The sequence below is a fragment of the Tamandua tetradactyla genome, chromosome 19 (genome assembly GCF_023851605.1).
Source record: "Tamandua tetradactyla isolate mTamTet1 chromosome 19, mTamTet1.pri, whole genome shotgun sequence".
NCBI classification, from domain to species: Eukaryota; Metazoa; Chordata; class Mammalia; order Pilosa; family Myrmecophagidae; genus Tamandua; species Tamandua tetradactyla.
The window spans coordinates 2,131,663-2,148,184 of record NC_135345.1 but is presented as its reverse complement, the minus strand read 5'-3'; the positions used below and the strand labels follow the sequence as shown (position 1 = coordinate 2,148,184).

General features: G+C 51.4%; 1 protein-coding gene across 1 annotated transcript in view; it reads left to right on the top strand.

Moving 5' to 3' along the window:
- ZFYVE28 (zinc finger FYVE-type containing 28) overlaps positions 1 to 16,522 on the top strand; it is an 82,578-nt gene that overhangs the window by 29,401 nt on the left and 36,655 nt on the right. Inside the window, exon 7 of the mRNA XM_077136239.1 lies at positions 11,400 to 11,501. Within this exon, the coding sequence (XP_076992354.1) occupies positions 11,400 to 11,501 (102 nt within the window). The remainder of the gene's footprint in view (positions 1 to 11,399; positions 11,502 to 16,522) is intronic.

Here is a 16,522-nt window from a genome sequence, read left to right as displayed (position 1 = left end):
GCAGCAGGGTTTCGGCCCGTGGGATCAGCAGCCAGGCCTGCCGCGGCCTAGGCAGACCACACTGAGGCCCTTGCGGTGGGGTCACCCCCTTCCCTTCCGCTGGGGGGGGTCCCGGGGGTGGGGGGTCCGGGGGCAGCAGTGCAGCTGGGCACGGGGGGTGGGGTCCAGGTGCCTGTCAGTGACACAGACGCCAATAAGGTGTCCGGGGACAGTGTGGGGGTCAGAGGCCAGCCAGTCCTAGGGGGACCCTCACTGGGGCCCTGGGGCTCCCTCCTGGGGAGGTGGGGGCATGTGGGGGGCCCCCAGCCTCTGGGGGGCCCTCTGGGGGGCCCAGCCTCTGGGGTGGGGGGCCCTGCCAGCTCTGGGCTATGCCGCTGCCCCTGCCCCAGCTTGCAGGGTGGGTGCCGAGCCCTGGCCCCACCCGCCCCGTCCGCGCACCTCCGGGTGCCTGGGAGCTGCAGCCTCGATTTTGGGGTCACAGGGTGGGGGCCAGGAGGGCAGCGTGGCCGCCGTGCACTCAGCACCCCCCTCCCCACTCACCCCACCTGAGCTGACCTGTGGAGGACCCAGGGGGCTTAGACCCGCCCCGGATGCTGGAGTCGCCTCAGCCCGGGGAGGCAGGAGTCAGAGCTGGGGTCCCTCAGGGCGTCCGGGCGTTGAGCCCCCAACGGGCTATACCTTCATGGCGCTGAGGGTTAAAGGGTCCCCTAAAGACACGTGCCAGGTCCGACTCCAGAACCTGCGAGTGGGGCCTGATATGAAAATAGGGTATTTGCGGCTGTGACCCAGGTGAGGTGAGGGCGACGGACGCTGTGCAGGCTGTGCAGGTGGCAGGTGTCCCCATGAGGGGGAGGAGGCAGGGGGCAGAGGAGCAGGCATGGGGGGCCAGGAATAGGGTGTAGGCCAGGGGTGCCAGGGTGTGGGGTGGGTGCAGGCCGGGGGTGTGGGGTGCAGGCCGGGGGGGGCGGGGGTGTGGGGTGCAGGCGGGGGGTGTGGGGGTGTGGGGTGCAGGCTGAGGGTGCTGGGGGTGTGGGGTGCAGGCCGGAGGGGCTGGGGGTGTGGGGTGCAGGCCGGGGGTGTGGGGTACAGGCCGGAGGGGCCAGGGGTGTGGGGTGCGGGCCGGAGGGGCCAGGGGTGTGGGGTGCAGGCCGGGGGTGTAGGGAGCCGGCCTGGGACTCGGGCAGCTGAGGCCTGGCCGTTTCCTTCCGAGGTCTCTGTCTCTCTGAGGCGGGGCTGGGGTGGAGCGGTGTGTTTGGTGTCACCTCCCCCTTCAGCTCTGGGTCCCTGTGGGGAGGACCCAGGCTCTGGACACCCAGGCCCAGGACTCTGTTGCCTCTGGAGGCCCCACGCCTTGGTGGACTGTGTCCAGGTGGTCTTGGGGCAAGCCCCCACCTGCTCGGGACAGCTGCAGGGCCTAGCGTCCCGCTGTCCGCGCTGTCCTGGTCCCGGGAACGTTCGCGACCTGGTCCAGACTTGGTGGGGTGACGCAGGCTGGTCTTTAGAGCGGGCGCTGTGACCAGGGCACTCCGCGACCAGGGCGCCCCAGGACCAGGCACCCCGCAACCAGGGCTCGCTGGCCTGGAGCTTGCCGTGCAGGGCTCCACGGGGACTGCTCTGCAGGGAGGGGTGACCCGAGGTGGACACTTTGTGGTCTTCTCCGTGGGCAGTGGCTCCCACTGGGGCTGCCACAGCCTGCAAAGCCAGCCCTCCACGCCACCGCCCGGGGCAGGGCCGGGTCCCCGGAGCCCGTCCCCACACCCACAGCCCCTGCCTGAGTGATTTGGCTGTCCCTGCCTCCGGTCTGCTGTGCTGGCCTCGAGCTACTGCTCCTCCTTCCGTCCTCCTGGGTGGGTCATGGCACAGTGCCCCTGCCCTGTCCCTGTCCCCTGTGCCCCTCCCCTGTCCCTGTCCCCTGTGCCCCTCCCTGGCCTTGTCCCCTGTGGCCCCTCCCCTGTCTCCTGTGGCCCCTCCCCTGTCCCCTGTGCCCCTCCCCTGTCTCCTGTGGCCCCTCCCCTGTCCCCTGTGGCCCCTACCCTGGCCTTGTCCCCTGTGGCCCCTACCCTCAACCCAGGCTGGAGGACGGAGCTGGGCACCCTGACGGACGGAGAAGGGGCTGCTGGGTTTAGAGCTGGATGCAGGGGTGCTGAGGGGAGGGACGCTGGCGGGGACCTACGTGCGGCCCACTGAGGGCCTTTGGCCCTGGTCAGAGTCAGGTGCTCGGCCTGGAAGCTGGGTGGGGTGGTGGGACCCCCTAGCGCGGGGGCTGGGGAGGGGGCCGGATGCAAGCTGGGGACAGGGCTCACACAGGGACCTTCTGGTGGGCATGGGGCTGGTTCCCCAGGACAGCAGGTGGTGCGAGGCCCGTAGGTGGGCTGCGGGTGGGCTGCGGTCATGAGGGGCCTCGGCTGTGCCCCAGGGTGGGTGCTGGGGTGGTGCGTCGCGGGCACATCCCTTGGCGCTGTCACAGGATCGTGGCGTCGTGCACTGGGTGCCTGTGGGTCCCAGAGGCCCAGGGGAGCTCCGAGAGCAGGCGGGGAGGGGCACGGGGGCGCCCACATCCAGGGCCCCACTGAGCCAAGCACATTCAGAGTGCCAGGGCCGCCTGGAGTCCCCCCAGGGAAGTCGTTGGGGTTGGCCCAGGCAGAGGCGGTAAACTGAGGCCCGGAAATGCCAGGCCGGGCCATGGTGCCCGTGGGTTGGCAGGATCCTGGGGTGGGGGGAGTGCTGGGGAGGGCAGTGCCGGGCTTTCTGTGGAGCGTGGGGGCAGGGCTGAAGACAGCACCCACCCAGGACCCCGCCACACCCGCCTGGTCCTCTGCCTGGACCCTCGGCCGTCACGTCCTTGCTGCCCGGCGCGGATATGGGGAAGTGGTATCCTAGACTCCTGCCTGGGATGCTTTACTTTTAGGATCTTATCTGGAAGGGGTAAAGAAATGAAATGCCTCGGCTGGGTGCACCACTCTGGGACCCGCCTGGCACCCTGCAGCCCTGGCCGCTCCGGCCTCCATGGCCCCTGTTCGCCTCCTAGCCCGGCCCGCATGCCCCCAGCCCACCAGGGCCTTGCCCCTGAGCTCCATCAGTCCATGTCCCCGTCCCTGTCCCTGTCCACGTGGGGCACCTCCTGCCGGCCTCTCCCCACGCCCTGCTCTGCTGTCTGCCTGCAGGTGCAGAGTGAGGCACAGCCCAGAGTCCACCCAACCAGGAATGGGCTCCCCAGCCGCCCGGTCCCCTCACTCCTCTGTCCCCCACCACCCCATGCAGCCGCTCTGCTGTTCAGCCACCACCCGGGGGCCCCCCCAGACCCAGGCCCCTCCCTCACCCCCGAGGTCCCTTCCACCAGGTGCTGCCCGTCTCCCAGGCCATGCCCTCCTGCCCCCCCCACCCCCTTGTCCTGTGCTGTCCATCCTGGTCCCCCAGGAGCTCGTCATGGCCAGCACCCCTTGTCCTGCACAGGTGGACCCTGTTTTCCCCCCAGCTTTACTGGGATATGACCCACGCGCTGTGCAATCTGCCCATTTAAGGTGGACAGTGGCTTGTCACATGCTTGTGGAGGTGGGCAGCCAGTCCCCCGGAGAGCTGCCCATGTCCCCTTTCCTGGCCATGGCCCCAAACCCTTGCTCACCTGCTTTCTGTTTCTTTTCATCCCCCTGGCGTGGACATTCATATAAAGTGGGATTTGCATCATTTTTAGGTTCCCCCTGCAGTAGGCTGAGTTGTGTCCCCCAAGGCACGTCTGAGTCCTAACCCAGCCTGGGCACAGAGGAGCCAGGGGGCTGGAGCCCAGCTTGGCTGGCCCTGCACACCGGGGAGAGGCCCAGGAGGACTCAGGCGGGAGGGCGGGGGGCCGAAAGCAGCCCCCTCGACCACATACCTGGAGCAGGGCCTGCAGACCCCATCTCACCCCAACACCAGGGGAAGCCTGTAAGTCCTGCTGTCCCTGCCGCTGGCCTGTTGCTTGGAGCAGCGCACTGCAAACCAGGTTCAGGTTCCTGGAAGTGGGGGGCTGCTCTCCAAATGCAGACGTGGCCTCAGAATCGGGTCACTGGTGAAGTTGGGAGAGCAGAAAGGCCTGGAAGAGTGGTGGGCTGCGGGGATGGGGAGAAGGAGGCAGGGTGCAGAGGAGCCGCTGCTGACCCAGAGAACCGAAACGCCCGCCCGCATGCATGGTGCCGACAGAAGTAACAGCCTGAAAGGAGCATCCGTGAGGCCCTGGAGAGGTGGATGCACCTCTGGGAGCTGGAGGAAAGGGGAGCCGAGCCGTAAAGCAGCAGAGAACCAGGAGTTCCGATGCCAGATGGAGGCAGAACTTGCAAGCGATGCACTGGGACGTTTGGCTGAGGTTCCCACGCTCAGTGTGGAAGGTGCAGCCGGGTTTCCTCGCTGCTTACAGGAAGTGAGGAGAGGAAAGGGGTACGCTGAGAACTGAACCCTGAAGCTCAGAGGAACCTGCCCCTGACAATCTGGAGAATTCTCAGCCTGCCAGACGGCGAGCCCTAGACTGGGCCAGCGGCAGTCCTCACAGTGCACCCCGAGTTCCTGGGGGTCCCAGATAGCTGGGCTCCACATGAGGGTGGGGCTGGACAGCCCTTTGCTGAAGGGGTCAGGCCTAGGACTCAGGGGTCCATTCACGCACCCGAGAGGAAGTGAGGAGCAGAAATGCGGTTCTCCAAATATTCCAGGGAACACTAGTAGAAGATGCTTTCATCTGACATCCTGGAACCCCTAGAAATGCACATGAAACTGACTGTTTTTGATCATTTTGAATGAGCAGAAGCATGGCCAGCCTGGACTGGGAGGGCCAGACACGGGATGAAATAAAGAACGATGTTTAGGCAGAGCCGTGGAAGCCGAGGCCTGGACAGAAGCGCTGGCCTCAGCCAAGAGAGCGGGGCTCCCGGCCTGGCCTTTGGAGGGGGCAGCCATGCCACCAAGTCCAGAGGATGCAGCAGTGGCCACAGAGGAGCCCCAGGCCTTGAAATCAGGCGGGGTTCGCCCGCTGGAGTTCAGCATCTGTGTGGGACCCACAACCCCATTTTCCCTTCCAGAGTGTCTGTGGTACTTAGAGTCAGGTGTCAACTTGGCCAGGTGAAGGCACCTAGTTCTATTGCTGTGGACATGAGCTGATGGCATGTGAACCTCATCTGTCGCTGATTACATCTGCAGTCAGCTAGGAGGTGCGTCTGCTGCAATGAATGATGTTTGATTTAATTGGCTGGTGCTTAAATGAGAGACTCAACGTAGCACAGCCCAAGCAGCTCAGCACACCTCATCTCAGCACTCGCAGCTCAGTCCAGGCCTTTGGAGATCAGAAAGGAATCACCCTGGGGAAAGTTGTTGGAACCCAGAGGCCTGGAGAGAAGGCCAGCAGGGATCATCCTGTGCCTTCCCATGTAAGAAAGAACCTCAGTGGAAAGTTAGCTGCCTTTCCTCTGAAGAACTAACAAAATAAATCCCCTTTTATTAAAAGCCAATCCATCTCTGGTGTGTTGCATTCCAGCAGCTACCAAACTAGCACAGCGTCCTTCGGAACGAGGGGTGCCTGCTTGGTGCCTGTCCCACTACTACCTTCTGGGAGCAGGTAACTTCTCCCCAGGTTTCCTGGGTCCGGGCTGGAGAGGGCTTTTGTCCCAGGATGGACCCACAAGTACAGAGGTGCGGTTTGGGGTGGAGAGCTGCTGCTGAGAGGGCTGAAGCCTGTCGGGATGCTGGGAGGGGGTGTGCCCTGCATGTGGAAAGAACAGGCTTTTAGGGATCCAGAGGGTGGACAGTTATGGATTGATTTCTGTCCCCCACAAACACGTCCGGCCTCTGCCCCTGGTTCTGTGCACATGACCCCGTTTATAGTGAGGATTTTTGAGGTCAGTATTAAGTCACGGCAAAGCCAGAGTGCGTCGGGGCTTCACCCATGTGACCTGAGCCCGACTAGGCTGAGGGGCATGGACACAGTTAGGACAGGGGCAGAGAGGAGGCGGCGGACGCGGAGTTTCGGGGCACGGGCAGATTCAGGAGAAAACCCAGTCCTGATGGCTGCTGTTGGCCTCTAGCCCGAAACCGAGATGGCACCTTCCCGAGGGTGATCGGCCCACGGGTGCTGTTCGCTATGGCAGCCCCTGTGGACAGAGACAACCCGACTAGACCAGGGGCTGCGTGGCAGGCGTCCCCCTTCACTGTCTGATGGACCCTCGGGGCCTGGCATGGGGACACGTGCAGGAGCTTCTGCAGCTTCGTGTCACGTCCACCTGATGGGTGCACAAACGCGTACTTGAAAAGACTTTCACAGAAGCGTGACTTGTAATAGAAGTTTGGGGGTGGGGTGTGTCTTAGTTTGTAAGCTGCTAGAATGCAGTATACCAGAAATGGAATGGCTTTTGAAAAGTGAATTTATTAAGTTGCAAGTTTACAGTTCTAAGGCTGTGAAAATGTCCAAACTAAGGCATCCAAAGAAAGATACCTTGACTCAAGAAAGGCCAATGAAGTTTGGGGTTTCTCTTTCAGCTGGGAAGACACGTGGCTGTGTCCACTAGCTGTCTCTCCTCATTTCCTAATGCTTCCCCCTGGGGGGTTTCCTTCTGCTTCTGCAAAGGTCTCTGGCTTCTCTAAGGCTTCTTCCAAGATGGTTCCCTCTCAAAGGGCTCCAGTGAGCAGCCCCACCTTGAATGGATGGAGCTCATCTCCATGGAAACCACCTAATCAAAAGTTACCACCCAAGGTTGAGTGGGCCACATCTCCATGGGAACAATCAAACGCTCCCACCCAGCAATACTGAATGAGGATTAAAGGACGTGGTTTCCTGGGGCCCACCACAGACCCAAACTGGTAGAGATGGGAATCTAGAATTAAGGGATTGATTTAAAATGATGCTTCGGTGTGGAGTTCTTGCTTAATGGCTACAGAGTTTCTGTTCGGGGCGATGGAAAGTTTTGGAAACAGGTGGGAGTGATGGTGACGTTCTCGTAATTGGTGCCACTGAGTTAGGTGTTCACTTAAAAGTGGTTAAATGGCGAGTGTAACGGCTGCTACCACACGACGCGATGCCAGCATGCAGCGGGCCAGCCACTGATGAGTCAGACAGCGAGCCCTCGTGCCGCGCAAGCACAGAGGGAGGTGGCAGGAGGTGACGGGCGGTGGCGGGGGGGCACAGCCGGGACCTACCCTCCACCCCCCCCCCGCCATCCACAGGCACAGGGTACACAGCCAGGAGGCGTGAGGGGGGTGATGGGGGCGGCCCTGAGGCCAGCTGTGGGAGCTGCGAGGGCCCCGTGGCCGCAACCCAACAGACTGGTGCATCCGGGCCACGCTGCATCCTCCCCACGCTGACCCATGTCCCCTCGGGCCGACATGGGGTGAACAGCAGGGGATACCCAGCCGGGGTGGGTAGGGAGCACGGGGCTCCCCTTTCCAATGGCGTGGCCACCTCCTCTTCTACAAGAACATGCACCACCCCGACACCTGGTCACAGAAGTCCCGCCACGCAGGTGTTAGGAAATTGTCTGGAGTGGGGCCATGCCGCGTTGCGACAATGTTCTGTATTTAGTATTTTGGGAACATTTTTCCACGGCACGAGGGCTCGCTGTCTGACTTATCAGTGGCTGGCCCGCTGTGTGCTGGCGTCGCGTCGTGTGGTAGCAGCCGTTACACTCGCCATCTAACCATTTTAAGTGAACACCTAACTCACCCTCAGGCCTAGGGCGCAGGAGGCCCAGGGCAGGACCCAGGCAGCCTGGCCGTACCCCACCCCCAGGTGCACGTCTCGGAGCTGCTGGGTGGGGGGCTCAACTGGCAAGGAGCCCTGGGGGCAGCAGGGCATGGAGGGGGTGCCATTGGACACTGGGCTGAAGCCTAGAGAAGCCCTCCTGTCCCCCAAGTGTCCAGGCTGTCCTCTGGCCAGCTCCCCTCTATGGGGGCCTAAGATGTAGCCCCTCGTCCCGCTCAGATCCCTCAGAGCCCCGGGGCAGGGCAATGGTGAAGCAGTCGTCCCCAGCCTCCGCATCCTCCCTTTTGCACATGAAACGCCTTGTTAGGAAAAAGAATTCCCGTCATCAGTCATGTTCACTGGCGTCTCTCACTAAACCGATGCATTAGGAAGGAGCTGCCAGGGGCTAATGCTGAGTGGTCCATCAACGCGAGAGCCTACGGCATGTGTCTGTCCCCCACTCTCCATGCAGAAGGCGGAGAGCAGGTGCAGTGACCACAGGCACATGGCCCCTGACACCCAGGTGAGCTGAGCTGTCAGGTCCCTGAGGCCTGGAATGAGGCACCTGGGGCTGGTCCTCCAGCAAGAGTGCTCCAGGGATAGTGCTCAGTGCTCCAAGGAGGAATCCTCCAGGGATGTCCTCCAGGGGTGCCCTAAGGAGAGATCCCCTAGGGGTGGTACTCCAGGGACAGTGCTCCAAGGACAGTGCTCCAGGGAGAAGTCCTCTAGGGACAATGATCCAGGGATGGTGCTTCAAGGAGAGGCCCTCAAGGGATGGTGCTCCAGGAACAGTGCTCCAAGGACAGCGATCCATGGAGAGGTCCTCCAGGGACAGTGTTCCAGAGATGTCCTCCAGGCATGTGCCCAGTGTTATGCTACCATCACCACCATTCATTACCAAACCTTTTCCATCATCCTAAAGGCAAACTCTGTACCAATTAAAAATTAACTCCCCACTCTTTACCTCTTCCCTGGCCCCTAGTAACCTGAATTCTAATTTCTGACTTTATGGATTTGCATATTCAAATTATTTCATATAATTGAGATTGTACGATATTTGTTCATTTGAGTCTGGCTTGTTTCACTCAACATTATGACTTCAGGGTTCATCCATGTTGTTGCATGTACCAGGATTTCATTCCTCCTTACTCCTGAATAATATTCCATTGGGTGTATTCATCTCTTCACCAGCTGATGGCACTTGGGTTGCACCATCTTTTGGCAAGTGTGAATAATGCCACTATGAATATCAGTCTGAGAATATATGTTTGAGTCCCTGCTTTCAGTTCATTTGGGTATATACCTAGAAGTGGGATTGCCAAGTCAATGGTAATTCTATACTTAATTTTCTGAGGAACCACAAAACTGTTCTCCACAGTGGCTACAGCATTTTAAGCTCCCACCAACAATGAACTGAGTGTCCCTATTCCTCCACATCCTCTCCAATACTCGTTATTTTCTGTTTTTTATATAATAGCCATCCTAATGTGTGTGAAATGGTATTTCATTGTGGTTTTGATTTGCGTTTCCCTAATGGCTAATGATGTTGAGCAACTTTCATGTTCTTATTGGAGAAATGTTTATTTGAGTCTTTTGCCCAATTTTTTATTGGGTTGTTTATCTTTTTGCCTTTGAGTTGTAGATTTTTTTTTTATATATTCTGGATACTAAACCAGTGGGATATGTTTTATCCCATTCTGAAGTTGTCTTTTTACTTTCATGATGAAGTCTTCTGATGCATATAAGTTTCTAATTTTGTTAAGGTCCTGTTTGTCTATTTTTTTCTTTTGTTGCTCATGCTTTTGGTATAAAGTCTAAGAAAACCATTGCTTACCACAAGGTTGTGAAGATGCTGCCCTGAGTTTTCTTCTAGGAGTCTTATAGTTTTGGTTCTTATATTTAGATATTTGATCCATTTTCAGTTAATTTTTGTAGATGATGTGAGGTGTGGGTCCATCTTCATTCTTTTGCATATGGATTTCCAATTTTTTCCCAGCACCATTTGTTGAAGACATTATTCTTTCCCTGTTGAGTGGATTTGGCACCCTCATCAAAAAACAATTGGCCATACATGTGATGGTTTATTTCTGAACTCTCAACTTGATTCCATTGTTCTATATGTCTGTCCTTATACCAATACCATGCTGTTTTCATTACTGTGGCTTAGTCATAAGTTTTAAAATAGGGAAGCATGAGTCCTCTAACTCCATTCCTCATTCTCAAGATGGTTTGGGCTATTTACATCCCATTACCCTTCATATAAGTTAAATGTTTGGCTTTTTTGCTTCTGCAAAGAAGGCTGTTGAATTTTTGATTGGCTTTTTATTGACTCAGTGAATTACTTTAGAGTTGATGTCTTAACAATATTTACCTTGCCTCCATAAACATACAATATCCTTCCATTTACTTAGGTCTTCTTTGATTTCTTTTAGCAGGATTTGTAATTTTCCATGTATAAGCCCTGTTTTAGTTTCCTTCACCCATCAAGCAAATTCCATGCAATGGCTTGGCTTAAACAATGGGAATTTATTGGCTCATGGTTTGGCAGCTAGGAAAAAGTCCAAATCAAGGCATCATCAAGGCGATACTTGCTTTCTCCCCAAAGACTGTGGCATTCTGGGGTTGGCTGCTGGCGATCCTCAGTCCTTACCTTGTCATATGGCACATGGCAGGGTCTCCTGGCCTCTCCTTTCTCTTCCATTCCGTTGACCTTCAGCTTCTTGCTTCCCACGGTTTTCTCTCTGAATTTCATTCTGCTTATAAAGGACTCCACTAATAGAATTAAGACCCACCGTGACTGAGCTGGGTCAAACCTTAACAGAACTAGCCTCATCAAAAGCTTACAGTGGGTTCACACCCACAGGGATGGGTTAAGTTTAAAAACATGATTTTTGGGGGTACAGCCCCAAACCCACTCAGTCTTATACGTCCTTTATTAAATTTATTCCTAGGTATTTGCTTCTTTTGGTTGCTATAGTAAATGGAACTTAAAAAAAATCATCATCAGATTGTTCATTACTAGTGTATAGAAACACTGATCTTGGAGTATTGATCCTATACTCTGCCACTTTGCTGAATTTGTTTATTGGCTCTAGCAGCTTCGTTGTGAATTTTTCAAGGTTATATAGATAGATCATGTAATCTGAGAATAGGGAAAGTTTTACGCCTTCTTTTTCCTATTTGGTTGCCCTTTATTTATTTTTCTTGCCTGATAGCTTTGGCCAGAACTTCCAGTGCAATGTTGAGAACAGCGGTGACAGTGGGCGTCTTTGTCTTGTTCCTGATCTTAGGGGAACAGCTTTCAATCTCCACCACTGAGGATGATGTTAGTTGTGGGTTTACAGAAATATATATATATCTTATACATACATACACATATATATATATGTATATAGTTTTTTTTTGTATGCTGTATGGCCATACAGATATATTTTTAATGATTATTTTATGATCACTCATATGAACATAAGCTACTCAACTTTAAAAGATGATAAATCTTCGGTGATAGTTGTATGTGCTCTTTTCCTAGCTTTATTTAAGATCTAATCACAAAAAAGGTGGAGAGCACACGTGGCATTGAGTGTGTTGTGGGCCGAGGAGTTCCCTGACTGCGTGTCCATCTCGGGTGTTCACACTTGGAGGCTCTGGGCCGCCCGGGAGCCTGATGCAGCTCTAACACAGACTGGCTTTTGTGTCTCGGATGCAGTGGCCTCGTGGTCTACGCTGATGGACCACTCAACCTGGACCGCAAGGCGGAAGACATGTCCGAGCTGTTCAGGCCATTCCACACGCTGCTGCGGAAGATAAGGTGGGATGGGGGGACTCGGGGTGCAGAGCTGGGTGACTCAGGGAGCCGGTTTGGGAGACTGGGGTGTGGGGTGGGGGGACTCGGGGTGTGGGGCGGGTGGACTCAGGGTGTTGAGTGGGAGAACTCGGGGCATGGGTTGGGGAGACTGGGGTGTGGAGTGGGGGAACTTGGGGTGCAGTGTGGGGAGAATTGGAGTATAGGGTGGGGAAAGGGGTGGCAGGGGAGAGGCAGAGGGATGTATTAATAAAGTGCTGTTAAATGTAGGCACGCATACACCAGGAATCTTCTCATTTAAAAAATTATATACAGACAAGATTTCTGCTTTGGGATGAAGTCTCTGAGGTGGCACCAGGCCAATTCTCCAGCCACAGCAAGAAAGAAATGGGATAAATTTTTAAAAAATCATATTTTAAAGGTATCTGAGCCATGGAAGCAAGGATTAGATAAACCAGAATTCCAGAGGGCAGAACCTTTTGGGGTGAGCTGGTTGTCTCCACTCATTTCTTCCCAAGGAGTGTTTAATGATTGCAGTTGGCTGTTGAGTCCTGTCCATAATCAGGCATCCCAGGTGGAGAATTTCTGCCGGGGACAGACAGTTTGCTGCAAGGGGCTGTTTAACAAATGGGGGGGGGGGATCAAGTGGGACCCTCACTGCATCTTGAGGATTCAGGGGATGAAAGCTGAAAGCTCCTAAAGGGCACGGGGGGAATTTTCTGCCCTTCTGAGGTCCAGGAACCTCCAGCGCACTGCTGGTCCCCCGTGAGACCTTGGCCTGATTTGCAGGGCCATGGAGGCTGGGCTGGAGCTCGCATGGGCAGAGCTGGGTCCTTGCACTTTTGTTTTTTGGTTGTATGGTCCAGGAATGGACCCGGGTTTCCCACACAGAAGGCGAGCATTCTTCCACGGAACCACCCATGTGCTCCCCAGCTCTGCACCTTTGGAGCTGGGAAGTCGCAGTCTCTCCAGCTCAGCCCCACCCTGCCCCGTGTCCAAGTGGAATGCAGCAGTTGAGCCTTACACCATCTCCCCACCAGAGAAAGGGGAAACCCTCCCTGCTGGAAGAAAACATCATCTGGAGCCACTATGGTGTTTTCATACCCAGTGTCCTTCATGTAATCCAAAATTGCTAAATGTGTAAAGAGGCAAGAAAATATGACGGATGGTCAAGAGAAAAGCTGGATAATTGAGGCAGATTGCAGAAGCTCCCATTAGAGTTAAAGCACAAGGACTTTAAAGCAATTTCAATTAATATGTTGAAGAAAATAGAAGAAAGGGAACTAGATAAAATTAGATAAGAGGATGGAGAATTTCAACAGGGTATTGGAAACTATGAACAATGACCAAATGGACATTCTAGAACCAAGAACATTCAGTAGTAAGAATTCAGTAGATGGATTTAATAACAGATTGTACCCACCAGAACACAGAAGTAACGAACTTAAGGACAGGTCAATCGAGAAGACCCAAATTGAAGCACAAAGAAAAAAGAATGGAAAAAACAAACAAACAAGAAATAAAACAAAACAGAGCATGAGATACACATGACCTACTCAAAGGTCTAATGTACCTAATCCAAGTCCCATAAAGAAGTCACAGAGAGAATGAGGCAGGAACAGTATTCAAAGAATAATGCCAAAAAATTTTCTAAAACTAATGAAAAATATCTATCTACAGATTCAGAAAGCTTAGAAAAACTACATGCAAGATAACACAAAATTACCAGGGAAAGCATAGTAAAACTGCTGAAAAAAATGTTTTTTACAAGCAGTCGGAGTAAAAAAGGACATATAACTTCAAAAGGAATATGACTGACAGCTCTTATAAGAAGAATATAAATTATAATAAATAAAGGCATATATAAATATATATATTTATATAAATATATAAATTAAAGGCAATGAAAGAATACCTTTAAAGAGCTAAAAGAAATAGCTGCCAACAAGACTTTAAAAACCAGTGATAAATATCCTTCAAAAATGAGCGTAAAATAATGGATTATTCAGAAAGACAAAATGGAAGGAATTTGTTACACAGAAGCCTGCACATAAAGAAAAGCCTAATTGGAGTTCTTCAGGTAAAAGCAAAGTGATCTCAGATGGAAGAAGAGAAAGTGGGGCAATAGAAGTGAATATTGTCTGTACTAAGTGGTTATCATGTCTTGTGGCATTTCATTTACACAAAGCAGTAAAGCGCATGATGGAAGTAACATAAAAAAGGGGAGGTAAATTGAGTTTAAAAGTTGTAAAGCTCAAGCAGTATTGGAGAAGTGGTAGGACAAGTTATTTATATTAGAATGAATTAAACCAAGGATGTCTATAATATCGAGATACACTAAAATAATAGTAAAAGAGTATTTCACTAACAAATTCATAGAAAGGAAAAGAGGATAAAAGGAACAACAACAACAAAAACACCAAATAGACGAAAGATAAGATGGTAGATGTAAAACTGACAATATCAGTAATTACATTAAATGTGAGCAAACTAAATATTATAAGTAAAGAACTAAGATTATCTAACTGGGTTAAAAAACACAACTAGATCTTACAATAAGAGACACATTCCAGATGTAAGGATTTAAAAAGACTGAAAGTAAATGGGTGACAAAGATGTGCCATGCAAACACTTAACCAAAGAAAGTTGATGCAGCTATACTTTTATCAGATAAAGTAAACTTTAAGGTAATAAACATTACTGGAGATAAAGAGAAATATTTCAAACTGATAAAGGGGTCATTTCAATAAGATGTTACAATCCTAACTCTGTATATATGTACCAAATAACGGGAATAGACATATCCAAAATCATAGTGGGCGGGTCTGATGTACTTCTCTCTAGAGCTGATGGAACTAGCAGACAAAAACTCCTTGAAAATATAAAAATATGAATAATAAAACTAACAAACCTGATTAATTGACATGTAAAACCCTGAAGCCAACAGTTGACATAATTCACATTCTTAAACAAATGTCAAGCATCACTTATTGCAGAAGACACTCCCCCTCGCTGTGGATGCAGCTGACATGATCATGATTTAAGTGCATGAAATACATGATCATGATTTAAGTGCATGAAATGTCCTCATAGCAACAGACAGGCCAGCGCCTGCCTGACCAGACAAACAGGTACCACCATCTGGCCAAGTTGACACATGAACCTGACCATGACAATCGACAGAACCAAAGTTGTTCCTTTGAAAAGATTAATAAAGTTGATAAATCCCTAGAAGAACTAATCAGGAAAATAAAGAGAAAATGTAAGTCACCAATAAGGAGAATGGAATACAGCATCAAGCACCACTGCAGATAGTAGATTTTACACTTCGGGTGAAATGAATAGATTCCCCAAAAGAAGAACTCATCAAAGCTAACAGAAGAAGAAATAGAAAATATTTTTAGTCCATTTTCTATTTAAAAATTTGAATCCATATTTAAAAAAAATTTCCACAATGAAACCACCACACCCAGATAGCTTCCCCTGTGTATTCTTCTAAACATGTAGGGAAGAAATAGCACTAATCTTACGCAAACTCTTCCAGAAAATAGATAAAGAGAACACGCTCTCTTTTTTTTTTTTCCAGAGAGAACATAACCTCGACATTAAAACAAAACCAGGAATATTATAAGAAATGAAAATTACAGACCCAGCTCTCTCGTGAACATAGACACAAAGATGCTGTCAAATTAAATCCAACCACATATAAACAGGATAATACATCATGAGCAGGGGGGATTTATTCCAGGCTTTCAAGATTGGCTTGGCATTTGAAAACCAATCAATACTTTACCACATTAATTTAAAAAGAGGAAGACAAACCATATTATTTTGAAAGGTTTAGAAAAAGCATTTGAAAAAATTCACATCTATTTTTATGATTAAAATCTCTTAGCAAAATTGGAATAGAAGGAAATGTCCTTACCTTCATAGAAGATATATATTTCTAAAAAACACAGCAAATATCATTCTCCATGGGAAAAAAAGGAAAATTTTCTCCCTAAGACTGGGAACAAGATAAAGATGTCTAATCTTCACCATCTCCATTCACCATTGAATTGTCAGCCTAACCACTGCAATAAAGCAAGAAACAGGACAATTAAAAAAATGTATATGGAATTGGAAAGGAAAACATAAAATGGTCAATATATATAGATAGCATGATCAAATACCTAGAAAACTATTAGAAATAATAAGTGAATTTAGCAAGGTCACTGGATAAAAGATCAACATACAAAATAAAATATATTTCTATATACTAAAAGTAAATGAATAAAAATGAAATGGAAATGCTCTCTACAGTAGTATCTGTAAATAAAACCCTTATGCATAAATCCAATTTAAAACTTTTCTCTTGCAAATCTTGGGCAAGACTCAACTGAAAACTATGAAACATTGCTGACATAAAATTTATAAGACTTAAACAAATAGAGAGCTATTCCACATTCAGGGAGTGGAAATATTGTGAAGACGTGATTCTCTATCTCTGAATTTAATGCACTCTCAATCAAAATCCCAAGAGGGCTCTGGGAGGCAGAAATTGACTAGTTATTTCTAAAATGCATATGGACATTTGAGGGGCCGAGGCTAGCCAAGGAGGAGGAAGGGAGGAGGAAGAGGAGGGGGAGGGGAGGACGACAAGGAGGAGCGTGCGAACCTGCTCTAGTCTTGGTGGGCTTGGGCAGCTCCCACAAAACCCCCCGCCTGCCCATCGCTGCACTGCCTCCCACATGCGCGTGGCTGCTCGGTGTTCTCGGTGGAGGAAGGACCAGCCAGAGAGCGACACTTGCTGCTGGAGAGCTGTGGCGTCGTGGGCGGTGCAGGTGTAGCGAGGTCGTAGTGCCGGGACAGACCTCTAACCTACTCCATGCCAGAGCCAGGGAGTCCAACCCCATGTACATGTGCCCTCGTTTGTGGCAACGTGACACTGCAGAACAGTGGGGAGTATATTTTTCCCAGTAGATATCCATATGGGAAACATGCATCTGGCTCCTACCACAATCATTTACAAAAATCAGTTCCAGAAG